This window comes from Oreochromis niloticus, linkage group LG18 (assembly GCF_001858045.2).
Source record: "Oreochromis niloticus isolate F11D_XX linkage group LG18, O_niloticus_UMD_NMBU, whole genome shotgun sequence".
In the NCBI taxonomy this organism is placed as follows: Eukaryota; Metazoa; Chordata; class Actinopteri; order Cichliformes; family Cichlidae; genus Oreochromis; species Oreochromis niloticus.
Window position 1 is genome coordinate 35,925,998 of NC_031982.2, and position 15,384 is coordinate 35,941,381.

Consider the following 15,384-nt stretch of genomic DNA (forward strand, 5'->3'; position numbering starts at 1 on the left):
GAATAGGTCGCGCGTGAGACTCCATTATCAGCAACATCTGGTATGAATGTGTGTGAATGAATGCATGTGACTGGACTGTGATGGACTGATGACTAACAGTTTTGACTGACTTGATACTGAGACAATGACTGCAACAACTTTAGGATTAGTAAATGCTGACAAACAATTCACCCAGCCGGCAAGAGAAGGGTGGATGCTTCGCTTTGTTTTGTTTTGTTTTTGCAGGAGCAGGAGTATAAGAGAGACTGGAGGAGGAGACTGTAGCTTCACATGAGAGTGTGGAACTGCAGATTTAACCCTTTGGTTGCTAATTTTGAGTTCTGAGATATGATGTCACTAACTTTTTAATTTTCTAGCTTCGTTGAATTGACACATGGGAGTGTGTCAAAAAGGGGGGAGTGGAAGTTGAGTTTGAACATCAAACAATGGTTATATAAAAATTTTTTATGACTTTATTTGTGTGTTTAATAATTTAGGTATGGTAAGCTTATAATGTGTTAGAATAAAAAAAAAAAAAAAAAGGTTAATTTGTTTTTGTTTTTGATTTCTTGATTAAACTAAGTGGTTATAATCACTTTCATAAACACATTGCAAATGTGCTCATAATGAGTTGACTCTCAGTCTTTTGAAGGTCATAAGCTTCGTTCGGCGTGACTGTCCGGACTGATAAATTGTCGGTGTTGACTTTGAGTGCAGAGGGCTAAATGCAAACACGCTTACACACACATAGATTAGGATTAGAATAAGTTCCTGGGTCAGAGAGACCTGAACACGAGATTTTAAACCAAATTTGCATCACCGAAAGAACAATGGATAACAACATTAGATTATCAAGGCTAGGGAGAGAGGTGTTTTGGTTTTCTGTCTCTTGCAGAGAAAGGAACAGACACCAGACGAGGTACGGAGATAGGAGGACCCTTCACAGCAGAGACAGATGTAGGGACTCCCAAGACAGCAACTGGGGTCAAGTGTCATGGCGTTTGGGCTCCTCGAGAAGATGGATCCCATAAACACAGCAATAAACATGAAGGGGTTGGCCAAAATCTAGGAACACCAGACCAACGAGGTTCGAGAGGCTCTTGGAAAAAAGGGGGACACGGCGGTGACCCCAAAATACACAGATCTTTGTTTGAAATCGGGGCAGAATAATCCCCTGATCTGTGCAACGACTAAAGGGTGGTCTAACCCCGGAGGTCGAAGCAAGAAGCTGAGAATCACCCGACTGGAAGATACTGGTAGCTGCAGCAATAAAATAAAGGTTAAAAGCTCCTTAGACAGAGGTTCTAGTCTAAGTACATTTGAAAGGTATAAGGTGGCACCAAAAATGGGAGTGGGAAACTGTAGCACCAAAATAAAGCTGTGGGAGAATTGGGGAGTAATGGGAGTGTCATCTGTAACTGCTGTTATGGTTGTAAATCTAATTTTTCTTGCATCTGAACTGCGTAAACACAGAGGTCATCCCACATATGGTCCACCCGTTAAAGGGGGACAGAGGGCCTCAGGACCAAGAAGAATTGGACCTTGTAACGCTGGAGTGTATGTTATAAGTGATCTCTTAAATAAAGAGATCAAAAGGGGGAATTGTGAGATTATTTTGTTATCATATGTTACTTTATATCTGTAATCAAAGTAGTTGAATTATGATACTGCTGTAGATCATATTATACCCCTTAATATAGAGTGTGTGATCAGTATGTAGTTTTAGTTTGCATTATACTTCTGACTTAAAAGAGTGTGAAAAACATTAGATCTATTTGATTGACCTGCATTACTCAACACTGTTGAATGTGTTACACTGTTTCTTGACATTTCATACTGCTGAATCATGAAGAGAATGTTGTGTGCAGGAGACCTTGTGTCTAGAATAGAAGAAGAGAAGACCACATTCCATACCCCCACCTTTACAGAGAGCAGAAAGACAGGGAGCCGAGGTCATAACTTAGGCGCCGTGTGAGAGAAAGAATGTGAATGTTTAGGGTTTTACGACTAGGTGGGGGCTACTAGAGGCTATAAAAGGCTGACTAACCCGTCACCATTTTGAGACTTGCTGTGACCCTCTGCAGGCAACTCTCCCCATCATGATGGTTCTTATGCTCATAAGTGTTGAATTGTATGGAAATAAAATATTGTTGATTGAGCATTTATACACCGAGTATTGTCCTTCCTTCAGCCCAAAGATTAAAAGAACTGGGAGATTTTAACAACCTCTTGTGGGGAACATCCCACACCACATCAAGAACTCCACCGACTTCACCGACAAGGTCCAGAAACTTACCCTGGATCCAGATGAAACCATGGTGTCCTTTGATGTAGTCTCTCTCTTCACTTGCATAACCACCATGGAGGCCGTGGAGACTGTCAGAAAACGACTACAAGAAGACAGCTCCTTGGAAGACAGGACCAACTTCACACCCGATCAGATTTGCACACTGTTAGACCTCTGCCTTACCACAACATACTTCAAATACAACGAAGGCTTCTACAGACAAAAACATGGCTGCGCCATGGGCTCCCCTGTGTCACCTATTGTAGCCAACCTTTACATGGAGGAAGTGGAAAGAAAGGCCCTTGGCTCTTTTAAAGGGAGAGTACCCAGCCACTGCTACAGATATGTAGACGACACCTGGGTCAAAAGCAAAACCCAAAAAGTGGAATCCTTCACTGCGCACATTAACGCTGTGGATAAAAACATCAAGTTCACCAGGGAAGACACAAAGGACAATTGTTTGCCTTTCCTCAACATTGAAGTTCACCGGAAGCACACACACACGGACCAGTACCTCTTCTTTGACTCCCACCACCCTCTGGAACACAAACCTGGAGTAATTAGGACCCTACACCACCGGGCAGAACATGTTCCCTCTAATTCTGAAGGGGAAAAAGTGGGAACACACACATGTAAAGGAAGCACTCAAAACATGCGGTTATCCTAACTGGGCTTCCATTAAGTCAGGAAAGATGCACAGAAAAGAAGATCAGACACCAGCGAGGGAGGATAAGAAAGACAGACGTAACAACACTGTCATCCCCTATGTAGCCGGTGTATCAGAGAAACTCAGGAGACTCCTCTCCACTGTGAGTGACCATCTTTGAACAGAGGCGGTGGTTTACAATGAATGAGAGGTCATATTTTGCATTTTAAACACCGGTACATGTATTCAGTTCTCTCCAACACTGCATGCCAATTGTTTCAGTCCAAACATCAAATGTTGGCCTCGATATGAAATTCAGAATCAACTGAATCAGTTAATGAAGAATCCACACTCTAAAAAGTAATTCATCAGGCCTTTTACTACCACTCGATTAAATCCATGGCTGCAAGATAAAAATTCTAATTTACTGATTAAGATAGACCTTCTAAGTTGCTGACTTTATTTTTGGAGGTTGCGTTGAATTAATAATGTTGGTAATTACATTAAATTAATTTTATATGTAATTTGAAATTAAATTCCAATGGTAGTGTGTTTAAAATAAAAGTCAAGTTGTAATTACTTAAATAAATTGAATATGTAACTTATTTTTTCTCCACTGTAACTTTTGGTTTTCAAGTTTCCTCCCCTACCCACCTAACTAGCCCGGGCAAATTCATATATGGTGCATTGCTTGGTGGACTTGCAAGCTTATATAAAAGACATTTCAAGGTAAGTAACATTTCATTTACAAATAACTGTTCTAACAAAGCAAAGCATTTGCGCTAGTCACTTGTAGTGAATTTGTGTACGATGTTATGCTCATCCAGTTAAGGAAATATTTTGCACTACCACATGTAGCTAATGCTAACCATTCTAAACTTTAGTACAGAAGAGGATAAGACTTATAAAGTTTCATTTGACAAAGGTCTTCAGCTTTGTCAAATGAGCAGCAGCTTTTTACACAATGCAATCTTTTTTAACATATCAGGTTGTGTGAAATATTGTTAATGTCATTCAAGTAGCATCATTCTGGCATAGGCTATGTGAATCTACTTAACATTAAGCCTTTATGTAAGCAGTTAGTATAGTGTGATACTAGGGTCATTAGTGCATTGTTAAGTTGGTACACATGTTTTACAAAATGGGCTGGGAGTGCACAATGTGTAAATTTGAAACCTCTACAAAAACAGGGTTGCTAAAACATTACAGATTACACCATGGTTATGGTGGGAAATGTCTCTCTTGTCTTCACCAAGATTGTTTTTGTTAGCCTTAGATCACATCTATCCTCTTTAACTAATGTATTAGAGCATTAATTAATGCAAAATAGCTAATAGTCTGCTAGATTTGATTCTTCTGTTTGTGTGGTCTACAGATAAAGGAGGAGTTCAAGAGTTCAACCACTGTAAGCCTTGAATGGCTACACTTGACCATTGCACTCCAAAACTGATGGATGTCATTTTTTCAAGGGGAGGAGCTAAAGGAGTGAGAATCAGGCAGATCAAGGACATGCTTCTTGAGGTAGGACAACTATTTAGACTTTGGGTAGCTTTGAGATGCACTTTGTTGGCACTCACCCATGTAGTTTATACTCATACTTTATTTTTTCTTAAATAGAAGTAGAAGTAGCCATCTGCTGCCTTATCACATACCTTGGAGAGAAGGAAGAGGACCTTTTCATGGAGTTTGGTGTAAGTAATTCAGCATCGTGTGTGTGTGTGTGTGTGTATTCCACTGATCATCTGAATTCATTAAGATTCAGTAAGTATAAAAGTCTAATCTATAATCTATAAACCTATTTTTTAAAAATTTGCTTTACAAGGACACCGAAGAATTTAAGGTCAACCTTGAAAGGCAGGTGATGAAAACTGAAAAAAATTGTTAACTGTTTTGAATCCTGAATGTGTAACATAGATCTTAAAGGTGTTTGCTGCATTGTGTAAAAGAAAGATGCAAGATCTTGTAAAGTTTGGTGGGCATTGAAAGTTAACATTTACTGAACACTTGCTTGGAAGTAGTACTGTAACAAAATGTTTTCTAAGTGGATTTTTTAGCAATTGAACACATTTGTTTCTGTGGTCTTAAATACATAAAAGCATATAGTTTAACTTGGCTGCGATGGTATAAATCTAAATTTCTGGTTTATTTTCACTTTTTAACTATGAAGTGTTGAAATGCCTACAGTTAAAAAATAAAAAAGTTATTTGCTAAAAAAATGTTGAATGAATTCACTTTTTAAAAGCTATTACAATAAAAAAAATAAATAAGAAAAAGCTAAAATGATGATAATAATGAAGAAAATCAGCAACTTAATATTTTAAATGATTAACTTAAAAAATTGTTTTTGTAATTGCTGTAATTAATTACATAACACTTAAAAATCATTATAAATAATGTGGAAAAAGTAATTGGAGGAACAGAATTTTTTATGAGTAAACAACTTAAAAACATGTTTTTAGGCTACCAATTTTTAATTACCAAGTAAGTGGTAATTAAAATCACCTTTGATTATGGAGGAAAAGTTAATTCCCTAACTCAATTTAGCTGTTGGTTCAATATAATTTCAACATAAGTTATCATAACTCAAAAAGAGTAATGGAAACTGTTGTGTTAATTTTTTTTTTGTTGAGCTTAAACAATAGTTTTTAGAGTGCATGTAAATTAAAGCAGTGGACTGACTGCAGAGAGACATGTAAGACTGCAACTCTGCTTCCTGGTCCCAACTCTGGATAGTCATACTTTGGGGGGTTTAATAAATTTGTCCAGTGTTAGGTTTAATGTATGTGTTGTAGGTTGCCATTAAAAAGCTCGAATGCTTCTGTTTGCTATCTAGGTAACCTACGCATATGACTACTTGCACGACCTTGATAAGGGGAACAAGCAGCCTTGAGAAGAACAGATTCTACCGACAACAATCTGGGAGAGCTGCACTCCCATCATGTAACCACACACATTGTATAACCATGCTTGCACAGCACAATCACACTTTGTGACCAATTATAGTAATTTCTCATAGGTAATACAGCAACAAGCTTTATGAATATTCATGTGTGTAACCAATAAAAACAACCTGCAGGGGGAAAGCAAGTTGAAGACAAATGCTTACCTCTCGCGAGTGAAAAGTTGAGCTCTGTGTGACCTCATTCCTGAGTGAAAAACAGTTAAACACATGAACAGGTTGGTGGTGTACCTGGGGCTTCTGTTTGCTTCCTCCTCAAAGTCACCCATCTTTCCTTTTTCCCCAGCTGCTCAGGGCCTGCCGGGGAACAGCTTGTGGGGCCTACGCTATCTTCGGCTGCACCAGCTACAGGGGCCTGGCTAACTGTGGGTGTATCAAGGGTAGGAAGCAGAGTCTCCAATTCAGTAATCCTGGCCTCCAGAGCTGCAAATATGCTACATTTGTTACAGGTATCATTACTGCTAACGAGGAGTAACTAAACATCTGACACAATGAGCAGGAAAGTGCAGGAGGGACAGGTGAAGATAGCACCTAACCGCTAGCAATGCTGCTAGCGGTTTGGCTATAAGCTAAGTTAAGCTAGCGAAACAGTAAAGGCACAGTGAGTGAATACTTTGGCTATAAATTAGGTAGTGAGTACACAGAAAGCGTGTCGGAGGAAGCAGGTGAAGACTATACTATCACAAAAGAATGTATCTAAAAGTTTTTAATTTAATTTGCAGATAAGCTACTCAAACACACCACTGTGTGTTGGAACAGGAACAGGACGTGATACTCTACCGCTGTCACAGTTGACGATGGCCAACCGTGGGGAAGGTGAGGGAAGGAGGACCCAGGCGCAGAGCTCTGTGTTTATTTACAGTGTGGTTAACAATTAATGCACAATTTATCCCCGTTGCTCCCCAAGACTCCCATGTGTGTTTCCCACTCAGACGGCCGTGTTTCTGCACACGCTGTGCGTGCTGTCCTTCCTCTCCCCATTCCTCTTGGGAGTCTAACTCAATGATCCCGCTCCAACACTCTCCTAAATAGCTCCCCCAACGAGCCCTGATCAGCAGCAGGTGTGTGGCAGGAGCTTCGGGTGTGGCCAGTCCACTAGCAGGGCCACACCCACCAGGCCTGAAGGTGCCTGTAAACCGGTGTTTGCAGAAACACCTGCATCCACACACACACACACACACACACACACACACGCACATATCTGCAAACAGGTAGAAGAGGGACAGCAATACCAAATATACATATAATAAAAGATAAGTCCATAACTGCTCAGGGTCGCTCAGACCCAGTACCCTGACAACAGCAGAGAGAGCGAACACCAAGTGTATTTTTACTCAGTGTGTATTTTTAAGTATCAGTGTCTGACTTGGCTCCCTCTCCGTCTGTCTCTGAGCTTTTTGTTCTTTAGGCCTTTAGTGAGCTGTCCGTGGTGCTGAACAAGCACAAATCACTGTTTATAGGAAACTACTTGTAATTTTCCTTTAGATTTCATCTGTGGTCATTCAGTCACTTTTAATTCACAAACACAATAGAGCAGGTACTTTTGTTCGTTTGAGGGAATCGTTTATGATGCTTTTATTTTCTTCGTTTCACTACAGTAGTTGTTTAGAACGATGATGTTATTCCCCATTCTGTTTTTCTTAAATGTGATAGGCGTGATCCGTTACTTTAGTGTTAACTAATTTATCCTGTTTTACTCCTGTTTTTTTCTCTAAAGAATGGTTTTTACGGTAATAAACACATTTTTATTAAAATGAGATCAGATTTATGATAACCACTCTACTAACTTGACATTGTTGCCTTTAAAACATTTTGCCACAGTTTCTGAAATACACCTGTGTCTTTAACCCAAGTCTTTTTAAACTTCAAGTTCTGCTCCTGAAGGTCTTCAGCTGTTCATGTTGCAGATCCACTGTGAGCTGAAATTCCAATGAAGCTGTTAGAAAATTCAAAAATTGGACGCTTTGTGTTCCTACTGCTGCTGGAGCTGACTGAGTCCACTCAATACAACACTGATGATTCCAGCACACATACGACAGCACATTTCAGAAGCATCCCTGAAGCATCTCTTTGCTCCACACCAATGTGCAGGACAAAAGAAACAGCAAAGGAAATCCTGTCAGTGTTGAAAATAGAAGAGCCTGTGCAGACCAACATGTTTCTCTTCTAAAATACACCAGGTGTGGTTTGAAGGACGCAACAAAACCACATCAGAAAGACATCAGAGACTCATCACATCACTCGCTGGATTCACTGGATTATTTTTCTTTCACCATTATTTGGAACAAAGAAAAAAACTTGACTGGTTTGTGTCATTGTGGTGCTGCATGGCCCACTTTCTCCTGAGATTCAGTTCACAGACAGATGTTCTGATAGTTTTCTGTAGAATTTGCTGCTATAATTCAAAATTGATTGTGTGATTAATGATGGTGAGCCAGACGGGCCAAACCATGATACTATCAGCAGCATGTTTCATTGTAGTGGTGCATCATTGATGGGATACATGGACTGGTGCTTATATAGTGATTTTCTATTTTCATGTGGACTAAAGTAGTGGACTGACCAACAGACTGACATTAACATCAGAGCCGTGCTGCTAGTGTGGCTAAAAGAAAAGAGAAAAAGAGACAGTCATGTAGATATGAACATTAGAGAAACACATCATGGAGCTGAAATATGATCCTGCTTCCTCATTTGGACTCATTCACCTCAGCTGACACATTCAACAGCAGACAGGTTTTTGTAGCAGTCTGTTTCACTGTGGGAGGATATGGCTACTACATCTTTGGCTCTGGAACTAAACTGTCTGTAACAGGTAAGAACAAATATTTATTTTCCTTCAGTTGTTTTATTGTAGAAGCTGAAAATGTGTTTAAAGTCAGTTTCTGCTGCTTCAGGCTTTACATGTTAGTTTTTTCATCATTAGTAGAGAATTCATCTGCAGCCATTGTTACATAAGAAAAGCTCAATAATCTCTGAAAACATGTTTAAATCTCACTGAACAACTAAAGTTATTCTTTATTTCTGCAAATATTAGTGATGTTACAAATATTTAGGATTTGATCATCTCAGTAATTCTGCACCATCTGCTGGTTTTTGAACACAAGATCATATTTGATGTTAAAATTTATAATTTTGGTATAAAAAAGTACAAAGAAATCTGAGATTTGGTTATATGTAAATAATAAACTTGAGAAATGTGATTGTTCAGAAAGACTTTTTCTGAAGAATAATAAGAATATCTGTTAACATTTATACTGTTAAAAAATGACAACAAAAATGATTTACTTACATAATGCTGATAATAATTTATTTTATTTAGATAGAAATTATTTAAGTTTATTTAAATATTGCTTATTTACATAAGCAATATTTATGTGTCTTCAATAGGAAAATAATAAATATTATTAATGGTTAAATTAATAGATTTTGGGGGAATATTTAACATAAAATACGTAAATAAAAATACAGTTAATAGGAAATGAAAAGCATTTTAAAATTAAATATAATGGTGCCAACTAATGTGTTCCAATCCTAATGGACGGTTTAAGTTTATATTCATCATATTTAAAATAACTGAATACATTTTTGGAGAAAATATCAAAAAGTAAATGTCAGATCTAAATAACCATGTCAGACACTACAAACATGTGAATATAATTTAATGAATATTATCAAATGTATTATATCAAGTTATATTTGCTTCATACTTTTGCTTCAAATAAAATAGTATAATAACCATTTTTCATTTCATACATAAAAAGAACAAAAAAATATTTATGAAAAGATAATATTGAGATACTATTTCTATGTTCATTTTATAAGGGTAAAGTATGTAATGTTTAAATACTTAAGATGTTATCTTCATGCCTTGAGCACTGAAATTTTAATTGGATTGTTAAATAACAAAAAAATACTCTAACTATTTTTGTTATGATTACACTAACCATAAAAGTCATAAATGGACAGAGTTTTTTCAAGGTGAACAAACTTGTCTTTGGATTGTAGATGGAAATCAGAAAAGAACGACAGAGGCACCGAGAGTTCATGCAAACACACAGCAGAGCCCCACCCGACCAGCAGGTCTCAACCCACAACATTCTTACTTTGAGGCTACAGCGCTAACCACCACATCACCCTGTCACCATTTATGTTTTCAAATATTTCTTATAAAGCTAAAAAGAGGAAACAACAGAACATAATCTCTGTGTTTTTCAAACAGCAGGACCCAGAGTCCACGTGGAGGGGAACAGCTCCCTGCTGTGTGTGCCCCCAGCCATGTTTCCTCACCTGGTCCAGCTGTCTTGTAAAAGACAGAAGAAGAACAGCCAGCTGCAAGAGCTGCCCCCTGCTGATGGAGAGCAGCTGGTGCTCAGAGAGTCCAGACGCAACACCTCCATCTTACTGATCCATCAGCAGGAGAACCGCACATATAAATGTAACTGCTACGTGAAGCACGAGGGGGGCACAGTGGAGGCCCAAACACAGCAAGGTAATGAAGGCTTGGTGACTGTGTTCAGCAGTGATTCAGCTTCATGTGGAGATGCTGTCAAAGAGAGCAGAGGAGCAGAGGACTGACATTTCTCACTGCAGCTCCAAACATTTGACTCCTTTTCTTTTTCCACCCACAGATTATGTTCTTTCTATACACAGGGTGAAGCTGCTCTGCCTGCTGTACACAGTGCTGATAGTGAAGAGTCTGGTGTACTGCTGTGGACTCTCTCTGCTGATGATCCTCACAAACAAGGGACCGTCCACCAACTGCACACATGCTGACTGACTGTTTTCTGCTCGCCTTTTCTCACCATCAAATCTCATCAATTCATCTCATTCATCACTTTGATCAGTATCACAAATGTTAGTTATGATGTGTTGTGCTTATTTTGGCTTTTTCTTCAATAGTTAGAAGATCATCTGAAATAAATACATCTTTACATGTATTGTTACTCTGAGTTAGAATTCTTTTTATACTTATTGTGACTTTTATTGTAGTAACAAAAATCATCAGGTATATTTTTATCACAAGTTTTCTGTTTGATTTCTTTTTATTTTGGTTGATTTTCAAATGTCAAACAGTGTAGTTGTGTTTGTAAGTGTGAATATTAAAGATTTCAAGATGAAGAATTTGATTCTACTTTCATTGTGTGATAAACAACAACCCGTGTGAGTGAAGCACAAACTGACTGTATCCAAACTTGCTCTCCTGCAGCAGACGGGCTGTGTGGGTTTCTGCTCTGCAGCCTCCACACCGTTAGCTGTGGCTTTTCACTTTAATAACACAATGACAGTTACAAGCATGAACTCTGCTTAAAGAATGATTCCAGGAAGGATCTGTGTTCTTCACCTGTGAGAGAAACAGCTCAAATCCTCAACTCAGAGCTGACAAATGAACTTTAATGGAATCAAAGCAGAGACCATGAACCCCCTGCAGTCTGCTCAGCTCCCAAATTATTACCTGAGCTGAGTTTTTCATTCTGGATATCACACACGTAAGAACAGATCAAGTCTGAACAGCAAATGTTGGAGAATCATTTTGAAGTGTTGCTAAATGTCATTATTATTACAGAAACTACTGAATGATTCAGAAAATCGTTTCCAAAAAGCAGAAATATCCAAACAAAGTAGAAACAAGGCAACATGAGTCATTCAGATACAGATAACATATTCTCCTTATTTTGAAGAACACAGTCATGAAATCTTTCTGTGTGTCATTCATTGAGTTGAAGTGCCTAATAGAAGAGGAAAAGCAGAAATAATCAATGATAGCTGAGACATTGAGAACATGGCTGTATGCCTGCTATCATAACAGGAAACAAAGCACACAAACAGCAAACACACAATAATGTGGTCGCAGCTTGTTGTGTGTTGTTAGGTGTCATTTTTGACTTTGACATTTAATGAAGTCACAAAAATGTGTGCGACTCATTAAAGGAGTCTGTACGTCTCAGTCAGTGCTCTGTATTCATGTGTTCACCTCATTAAACTCACTGAGACACTTTTCTCCTCCAAACTTACAGCACAGCTTCATATTTCACTGACTGATTCTTTGATTACATCCATTAAGGCTCACACAGTGAAATTAGTGCAAACTTACAAATGTGTTGGAACAATTTTGGCCTCCAAACTGAACTTTGAGACAAACAGTGAAGCTGTGAGCAAAAAGAGGCTCCAGTGTGTGTCATGGTGGAGGAAACTGTTGTATTCCCACATTCAAAACATGCTGATCTTATTGGATTTTTCCCTCAAAGTCTTTTTCCTCCTTTTTCTCTTCATCCAAATGTTCTAGCAGGCTGACTGTGAGTCCCTGTTTAACCTGTACAGCAGAAAGTAACAGCAGTCAGCGGCCTCCACTTGACTTCATGACTTCAACCCCTCGCACAGTCAGTTTCACTTTCTTCCTTCTGTCTTTTAGTCCTAAAATGTAGAACAACACCAGATCAAAATATTTGTGTCCTTCACTCAGATCTTCAAATGATACCTTCTATATCAGAGATGATACAAAGGCAACATTTTTCTTATTTCTCTTTCATGAATCAAAAAGTACTTTTGTACTGTTGTGTAAATGTGTATGTAAAGGTGGATGACTGCCTACTGCAAATGAAATCTAACCATGGGTACAAATAAATGAAGCTGAAGCTGACGTAAAACACAGCCCTGTTTTTATTACTGTTTATAGATATTATCATTGATGATCATCATTTTGAATGATTCTTAAAAAGGGTTTAATGAATCCTTCAGTCTGAAACCAACTTGGAACAAAACACATTAGAAGATGTGGGAAAGAACCACAGTGTGCACATATTTTAAACACACAACCGAACCACATGTGTTTGTTATGTTTTTCATTCTAAATGTTGTCATATATGATTTTGTTTTTTAAATTACTTTGTTAACAAAGCAAGAACTATCAGGTTATTTTAATTGCAAATTAAGTTTTTAAAAATTTTTATAATTATTTATAGTTTAGTTATATTTAATGTTTTCATCACAGCTGTTAAACAACAGATAACAGTGTGTGTTACTAAATTCATATTTAATGTTTTCATCACAGCTGTTAAACAACAGATAACAGTGTGTGTTACTAAATTCACAGCAACCTGAATGTGTTTGAGTGTTTCTGCATCATGTGACCCAGATTTTTGGATCTGCTTTCAGATTGAAATGAAGACGATGAAACCACACAGCAGCTTCAGCTGAGCTGTCAATCAGCAGCAGCAGTCTTATCTGTGGGCCGCAGGGGCTGATGGGAGCTTTGAGGACCTGTTAGAAACCACGTGGCCCTCGTCTGATCTCACAGCTCGTCCTTGTTTGGCCTCAGCTGCATCAGAGCGCCACTTCTCCCCAGGTTCACCAGAGGAAACACCACTGCACAAAATGCTTTTCCTCCCAGCTGCTGCTCTGTGCTGTCTGTGTTCAGGTGAGTGTTTCCAGCCAATCAGGAGCCAACAAAGTCAACCTGGAACAAACACTGTCACACTAACCTTCATCTATCTGTCTGTGTCTCTACAGCACTGGTTACCATGGCAGCAGAACAGCTGATTCAGGACGATTTAACACTGACCAGGAGAGTTGGAGAAAGTGTCTCCTTCATCTGTAGAGGGACTGAACAGTGTGTTGGCAGTTACATATTCTGGTATCACAAAAATGTAACATTCACAGTTATTCTTGATATTGATCTGAATAGTGGTGTTGTAGATTGTGATACTTACAATCATCCTCAGAAAGATGATTTTTCAGCTGAGAAGAAAGACAGCAGCTATGAGTTGAGAATAGAAAGCATTAAACTCGATCATTCAGCCACCTACTACTGTAAATGTTATAAGTCTGATACCCACACTAATAAATGATCCCTGCAGCCTGAACAAAAACCAACAGATGAACAGATGTCAAACAGTGTTTGTGACAGGAAGAGAGCAGTAAACCACAGCCCAGGTTCACAGATTTCACCTCCATCTCAGAGTCAGAAACATACTGAGCTTAGTGTTGGGTTATTGCTGTCACAATTAAGATTATTTTATTTCAGCAATCATGTTAGCATGTTAATGATTGCTATTGTTTGCTAACCTTGGCCAATAAGCTCTGAAAACAAAAAACGGCTTTATGTGAAAATATTGTTATATAGTTTTCAACTTTAATCATTATCACCTCTTCTGTTTTTATAATCTTAAAGTGTTTACTGTTCAACGTTAGAATTTGCTTTTTGAAAACTTCTCCTAAGAGCCCTCCGCATATGTTAATATCTATGCTTTATTCCTTTGAATAACATCTCCATGATTTGTTTTTTAGTCTTATTCATGCTGTTGACATTTGGGGAGAGTAGAACCTGCTCCAAACAAATTTGGGGCAGCACTCTGATATGGGCTCAAATTGTGGTCATAAATATTTTGTACTTGTAAATCGGGATTTGTATATGTTAAAAAGATTTAAGTGTGCGTAAAAAAGATTTGTGTGTGGACTTAGCCAAAAAATACGTGTGAAACTCTGCAAGTTACAAGTACGAATTTTGACCTTTCTTTTCTTCCTTTCATCTGATTGGCCAATGTCATGTCAATCACAAATGTAACTATCCAATCAGAGAACAGATGGGTTTGGCTATTGGAGGGGTGCTTTATGGAGCTTCAGGTCCTTGAAGGGAATAAATGCCCTTTTACATGCCGGGGGGAGTTGTAAATGACAGTCTTCACTAGTGGGGTTAGTTACAAATAGGGATGGGTATCGTTTAGGTTTTATCCGATACCAGTGCCAAACCGGTACTTTTGAAACGGTGCCGGTGCCTAAACGGTGCTCGAACCGGTGCTTAAAGAATGAAGAACACAAACTTTGTCCTAAAACCTCTCATGTTTAGCTGTTTCCCACTTTTTCTTTGGTCGTTTTAGCCTTTTTGGCCAGGGTGAAGGGAGTATCTGCCATCAAACAAGAAGACAGCCGCATGTAATTACGACGGTGTTTGCTAGTTCACCTTACGTGCATTAATTTAATAACGTGGTTAGCCTACTCAACGTAAATTACACACGAACAACATTAAGCTACTGACCCAGAGAAGAGCAGCAGCTGCTGCCATCATCATCCGTCATCATTTCTGCTACACTGGCAGGGCTAGGGGCCAGGACTCTACTCTTCGGGTTTTTGGGGGATGTTGCTAACTCCAGTCCGATAACAGGCACCACACCCGCAGTAGATGTGCTCGGTGTGAGGTCTCGCAGCAAGCTATCAAATGCGGCGCATTTCTCGGCTTTTAAAAAAATGCTATGCGTCGCCAGGTGTTTCATCAGAGGTGTTACCTCCTTTGCACAGTATCACCTTAAAGCACTTGTTGCAGGCTGCTGGGTTTGCATCTTTTGCTGTGAAGTACAGCCAAACTTCGCCTTGGGCGTTTTTAATCTGTAGCTCTGCTCTAAAAGAACGTACGTACCTGGGCCCGCCTACTACACTTGCAAAGGTAAAATGATTGGCTGCAATCCAAAGTGTGTTACATCTCAGGAAAGAAAAGCACCGAAATAAAGCACCGAAATG

General features: G+C 38.8%; 2 protein-coding genes across 6 annotated transcripts in view; one reads left to right on the forward strand and one right to left on the reverse strand.

Annotated features, from left to right (window-relative positions):
• The window catches only part of LOC100704393 (zinc finger protein OZF), an 883,579-nt gene that overhangs the window by 400,322 nt on the left and 467,873 nt on the right, over positions 1-15,384 (reverse strand). The window lies entirely within an intron of this gene.
• The window catches only part of LOC106097918 (immunoglobulin lambda-1 light chain), a 104,525-nt gene that overhangs the window by 70,395 nt on the left and 18,746 nt on the right, over positions 1-15,384 (forward strand). The window contains exon 3 of one of the 4 annotated variants that reach the window (XM_025900223.1): positions 10,264-10,363. The exons of 2 other annotated variants lie outside the window; for them this stretch is intronic. In XM_025900223.1, coding sequence (XP_025756008.1) covers positions 10,264-10,363 — 100 coding nt within the window. Of the gene's footprint in view, positions 1-8,532; positions 8,687-10,263; positions 10,364-15,384 lie in introns of those variants that run through there. One more of the 4 variants, XM_019347538.2, reaches the window with a different exon arrangement.